Genomic DNA, 6,148 nt, shown 5'->3' on the forward strand with positions numbered 1-6,148 from the left:
CGCCGTGGGGGCTGTTGGTGACAGGCAGGGCTGGTCTGCCGCCCTTACCGCCCAGGGGGCGGCCAGATCTCCTCAAGAAGACGCCTCCTAGCCGTGACTCCAGCTGCCTGGAGACGCGGCTTTTCCACCCGCACCATCTCATCGGGGTGGGGGAGTGGAATTCGCCAGCAGCGGACACCATCCCTCAGAAATCGGAAGCTGTGTTAGGGATAATGGTGGAACGTACAGCTTAGGAGGCTTTCTGCGTGGGTTGGTTCCGTGTGGTGATCAGTCAGATATTGAATATACATATATATATTTCAATTCTCCAAGTTGGCGATTTTCCTTGCATGTTTGAGTGTGTGAGAGAGACCTTTTGAGTATTTCCCAGAACGTTTTTGATAGCTAATACCTTTAGAAGAATATGTGCATCAGTCCCAATACGGTCCTTTCTCGTGTCAAAATAAGCACAATACTGAGGGCTGTGTTTAAAGCAAAAATAGAAGGAGGGTGGAATGGGGGAGGAAGTTTGGTTGTTTTTTTGTTTTTCTCTTTGGGTGAAAATTTTTGTTAAGCATTCAGACACAACACTTGCAATATGGAATAATTTAAACTGTTGCTTAAGATTTGGGGGAAGTTCCTTTGTCTCAAGAAAACATATAATCTTCACCAGATGGCCAGATTTCCCGACTAACAACTTCATAAAAATACTATGTAAATAAGAAAGAGGGGAGGAAAATACAGGCATACCCCCACATGACGCAGCGTATTTATCTTGGATATGTTGCTTTGTTTGGTTTTTACGATGCCTTCTTAAAAGTAACTGCAAAATATTCAAACTTAGCATCAGGTTTAAAGTTTCCTTTTTCCCTCTAACCAAAACAGGAGTAAGAAATGGAGATGATGACTGAGAAACAGAGAGATACGAGATATTTCTGGAACAACACACCTGGAAAAAGTGATTATGAGGCTGTAGAAGCCCTTATTTCTATGAGTTGCAACTGGAAATCTGACTTCAAAAAACATGCAGAAATGAGACCTATAACTCCAGCGTCTGATATGTCAGAAGAGAGTGACGAGACTTTGCTTCCTGGAGCAGCAGACTTTAGTGCGATACCAGCATTTGTAAGTTTTTAAATTTGTACATGTGTGTGCTTGTTTTTAACAACTAGTGTGGTGATGTGTTGGTAACGTGCCCACCCCTTACTGTGTCTCTCTCCCGTGCACAGTGCCTGACCCCCCCCTACAGCCCTTCTGACTTGGAGATGTCACAGGTAGTCCATCCTGGGGCACCGGTGCCTGCCACAGCGCTCAGCAATGCTGCCAAACCTCTTCTGGCTGCGCCTCGGAGAGAAGCGGAGAGGCCTCCAGCAGCTGGGCCTCTGAAAGCTCAAGCGACGAGTGTTATCCGCCATACGGCTGATGCCCAGCTTTGCAATCACAAAACCTGCCCAGTGAGAACAGCCAGCGTGCTGAAATACCAGGACAGTGTTTCGAGGGAAACGAGCAGTAAGCAAAATGCTGAAGCAGAACATGTGGTGTGTTCCGCTGTGGTGCCGAGCAGAGCCAGTGATGAGAGTGGTGAACTGCTGGTGGCAGAAGCAAAAACCACAGAACCAGCTGTCGGTCCGGTGCCCTTGACGAAGCCCTCAGTCAGCGGGCATCAGCCTGTCCCTGGATCGGCGCAGCAGTCAGCGGGAGTGGTACCGCCATGTCCCAGCCAAGGCAGTGGAGCCCCTCCCGTGCCAGTGATTTGTCAAATGGTCCCGCTGCCCGCAAACAACAACGTTGTGACGGCCGTAGTGCCCAACACCACACCAAGCCACCCCCCGGCTCTCTGTCAGCCCATGGTCTTCATGGGCACCCAAGTTCCCAAAGGTGCCGTTATGTTTGTTGTGCCCCAGCCAGTTGTGCAGAGCACAAAGGCTCCCATTATTAGTCCGAATGGCACGAGACTTTCTCCCATTGCCCCTGCTCCCGGCTTTGTACCTTCTGCAGCAAAAACCACTCCTCCAGTTGATTCTTCGAGGATAAGAAGTCACATTTGCAGCTACCCAGGATGTGGGAAGACGTACTTCAAGAGCTCCCATTTGAAGGCTCACGTCAGAACACACACAGGTTGGTCACGGTTGCCGAATGTTAAACATTAACGTAGAAAACTGCAGCTATATACGCAGCTTGTTACGGTTCTAGTCATTACCAGATTCGTTCATGGAACAAGTTGTGGAGCAGCAATGAAATGCTTTTTTTGCCAGCGTGCGTTATAATGCTGCCTAATCTCTGACAGGAAATCTCCCGGAGCGGGAGTTGACTCAGCAGTTTGTTTATGCTGGACTTGCTTCATGTCAGAAGGCGTTCAGTAACGCTTCTTACCAGCATGGAAGCAAGGCCTTGCCCAATGTAGAGAATACTTTTCCAGAGTTAAAGATGCCTTATTAGGCTTCTCCACGAGAATGCCCTTGTCACAAGTCGGTAAAACTTAAAGAGATTCTTTTATGAAGAAATAGTTTGAAGTGGATCCTTATATTCTTACCTTGATTATTTTAGAGTAACTTCTCCATGCCTCAGCTCTTAATCGCAGTAGCAGAAAGAGTCACGTGTGTTTTCACATTGGCTCACGCTGCGCTACCAGAGCTCTGTTACATAAAACGTTATTGCAGGTTGCGTTTCAGAGGGTGGTTTTGGGGCATGCTAAGTCGTCGTCCTCTGCAGTTCTTGTGGAGCGGAAAGTTAAAATCGGCTGTCTTGAGACGTAAAGAGCGTCTCCAACTATTTGGTTCCAGAGAATTGTTAACCATTTGTACTGCTCAGCCTTGAGGATAGCGAGTCTGTATGTTTAAATATTGGTATATAAACAATTTTTCACATTTCATATATATGAATAATTAATATTTATGTACATTTTTGTCTCAACTGTCATAATAGAAACTTTTCTTCAAAAAAGTCAAATTCTGCCAGTCAAGGCAGTAGTGTTTCTTGCTTAGTTGGTACTCATGAGGTTTTTGTTCTTTCTTTGTTTTTTTTTTTCTTTTAGGAGAGAAGCCATTTAGTTGTAGTTGGAAAGGCTGTGAGAGAAGGTTTGCACGCTCTGATGAACTGTCTCGCCATCGCAGAACGCATACCGGGGAGAAGAAATTTGCCTGCCCAATGTGTGAGCGGCGGTTCATGAGGAGCGACCACTTAACGAAGCATGCGCGTCGCCACTTATCAGCTAAGAAGTTACCAAACTGGCAAATGGAAGTGAGCAAGCTAAACGATATTGCTGTGCCGCCAACATCTGCGACTGCGCAGTGAAAGGACTTCACCTGAAGACGGTGGAATTAACTGTTGTCACTGGGATATGCCAGCTGAAAAAAGGCTTTTGCTCCCGGTCTGTGGTTCTCCTGCGCCGGCTGCCACTGGCAGTGCAGCAGAGAGGCAAAGGCACTCTGTGCTCAGTCACAAAAAATGTTTCTGGGAGAACCGGTGGCTGATTGGAATAGCGGGTGTCTTTTGCACTGGTAAGGAGAGAGAGAAAGGGAAGGTTCTAGAGCAGAGCAGCACACATTGTGCCAGTTTTGAATTTTGCAAATTGTTCGTACATACTCTAGATCAGTCACGTGTAGGTGTTACTGAAGGTTTGCTGCTGACACTTGAGACCAACTCTGATTTTAACTTTCAGTTGTCAGTCCTCAGCACAGCACAGACTAGGAAGACAGCAATGCACATGCGCAGGCTTGAGAGCCCAGGACGCACCTGCGTAAGATAATCTAAATCGGTTTTCCTACTCCTGCCACTTTTTCTTGGTAGGAGTCTTTTCCTCCCCTCTGTTCTCTGGCCCTGTCATAAGCAATGCTTTGGTGCCAGGCGCCTGGAGTTTGGAGACCTCTTCTCCTGCACAGGGTGTTCAGCGCACCCAGCTTTACCCTGCTGTCCAGAGGGGCACGGAATGGGCGTTGGGGGGCACCGCCTGGGCCGCTGGAGGGCAGGAATGTTTCTGAATCCTCATCAGCTCTGTAAGATTTTCCCAGCTTCTCTGGCAAGCTTTGTGATTATTACAATTGGTTATACCCGGGCATCGTACGATGCTTCCGCTTTTCTGTTGCTTACGGTTTCCTTTATACTTTCTCACAATTGTGTACCGCTGCATTTTTCATAAACGGACACAGTGCACTTTTAAGAGAAACATTTTACCTGTAAACTACTCGGGCTGATTAAGGAAGAAAACCAAGAATTTTAGGCTTCTTGATCATGTTATTCTTTGAAAGATGGTTTATACTAAAAATGAAATGGATATATTATGTATTGTATTAAATTAGAAAGTTGTGATTCGAAAAGTAAGATGAGGCAGTAAGGACACCGGCCTAGAATTTTTAAACTCTAGCTTTTGTGACAAATAATGCATCAACTTTCACTATTTCTATTTTATCATATTATGTTGAAGACACTTACCGGAAAGCGAACAGTTTGAAAATAGTGTATTAGATATGCTTTTTGTGACTACTTTAAAGATTTGCACATTTCTTATGTTGTACTTTATACTTTGTTTACAATAAAACCAATCTTCTTTAATATAGACCTTTTTTTTTTCTTTTAATTCATAGCAGAACTTATCCCTTTGCGAGGAAAATAACCTCAAAACAAAATACAGTGTCCATCATTATGTGTCCTCACCAATGAAACACTATCTCTTAACTTTTCATTATTTTTTTTTTTAAGCTCTATAAAGCCCACAGGAGTGGGATTTCAAGCCTGCACTTATAACAAAACAGAAACCCAGAGTAGTGGGCTTTTGGTTTGGGTTTTTTTTTTCCTCCACGCTCTTCGTTCCCCCTCTCCTTTTCTTCAGGCACCCAAAAATAACTCTGCTTATGTGTGCCATTGTAACGCTGGTGAAAAGTATTTCCTTTTTGTTGGTGATGGAACTGCACCATCTTCCCCGGGATGGAACCCAGGCCCTGCTTCTGACAGCCGGGCCCTTAGGCGGAGGGGGTGGCTGCCGGCCCCGCAGCGAGGGATCCGGACCCGCGCGGCATCCCAGGGCCAGGCGGAAGGCAGTGCTGGTGCAAGGATGCGCACCTGCTGTCCTTGTTCTCCATGGCAGGGCTTTGGCCGCCACCGTTAGAGCTGGCTCCTACGGGAGATTCCTGCGGGGAAGAGGGCAGGGAGGTGGGGTTTCACCTTCTCGGGACAGCGGGTGGGCAGCAGGGTTTCTCTGCTGCCTGCGGCCCCTGCGTGCCAGGGGTGGCGGCTGAGCGCTCCCGGCGTGGGCACTTCCACCTCCTGCTCTGGCTCCCCTGCCCGCAGGGATCCCTGGATTTCACGGTTGCCTGGCTGTTGACTCACTCCGCTGCCCTGCGGGGTGTTTGGGGCAGGGCCACTCCCTACCTTGTCCTGTTTGACGTAGTGCCCTGCGTAGGGAAAACTTGAGTCATTGCCCTTTCTTCTTGTTCCAGGGGGAATGCCCCATCATAGCCCAATGCAAAAGACTTCCGCTCAGGAGTGCGAGTCCCACTCCACCATCTTGCTTCCAGATATTTTACGTTTCATGGGCATAAGATAAAATACTGTCACTCCTCTGGGGCTGAAACTCTTCCATGCCCACAACTAGCCCCGTTGGGCTAGGAACCCAGGTCCCCTTGCCAGCTCCGCCTGGCACGCTGAACCCTGAATCCAGTTTTGTGCCGTGGCCCCACATCAGAAGAGCATAAAGGAGGTGCCGCTCCCCATCGTTACCCTGCCCAGGCCGAGCTGCCCGAGGCTTTCCTCGGCAGCGCGTGCGGTGGGCTTTGAACCCCTCTAGCTCGGCAGGGAGCTGAACTGAAATCCGACTTCCCAGGTGAGTGCTCTCACGCTGCTGTGCAATAAAAGGGGAAGAAAAGGAGTTTCCGTGCTGTGGGCATCTCCGCTGCCTGTGTTTTCTGAAGAAAAAGCAGCTGCTGGTGCTTTTTTGTGGCAGCCAGCTCAGGAGGTGTGCACGGGGCCTGCCCTGAGAGCACCCGCTGGCGGCACCGCTGGGGAGGCTGCAGAGGAAAGCCTGCTTCTGGCATTGCTGTGAGCTAAATACAATACGGTTTCTCACTCTAAATACAGAACTTCACAGTAAGAAGTGCAATTCTGACTGGTTCCAGCCGAAGGCAGAGCTGTAATTGTGAATTTACCTCACATGCCATTTTTTAAAGCTTAACCA

General features: G+C 48.1%; 1 protein-coding gene across 1 annotated transcript; it reads left to right on the top strand.

The window, feature by feature from the left end:
* The first annotated feature begins 873 nt into the window (after nucleotides 1-873).
* On the top strand, nucleotides 874-3,273 carry KLF10 (Kruppel-like factor 10). Its single transcript, XM_009704814.1, has 3 exons — nucleotides 874-1,104; nucleotides 1,209-2,097; nucleotides 3,014-3,273. Exons 1-3 carry the CDS (start codon nucleotides 874-876, stop codon nucleotides 3,271-3,273), a joined length of 1,380 nt encoding a protein of 459 aa, XP_009703116.1.
* Nucleotides 3,274-6,148: the final 2,875 nt, after the last annotated feature.

Source organism: Cariama cristata, unplaced genomic scaffold (genome assembly GCF_000690535.1).
Source record: "Cariama cristata isolate BGI_N322 unplaced genomic scaffold, ASM69053v1 scaffold12437, whole genome shotgun sequence".
Taxonomy (NCBI): domain Eukaryota; kingdom Metazoa; phylum Chordata; class Aves; order Cariamiformes; family Cariamidae; genus Cariama; species Cariama cristata.

Coding starts and splice junctions, on each gene's coding strand:
- KLF10 (XM_009704814.1), top strand. CDS start 874: ATGGAGATGATGACTGAGAAACAGAGAGATACGAGATATTTCTGGAAC. Junction 1,105..1,208: donor TTAGTGCGATACCAGCATTT/GTAAGTTTTTAA, acceptor TCCCGTGCACAG/TGCCTGACCCCCCCCTACAG. Junction 2,098..3,013: donor TCACGTCAGAACACACACAG/GTTGGTCACGGT, acceptor TTTTTCTTTTAG/GAGAGAAGCCATTTAGTTGT.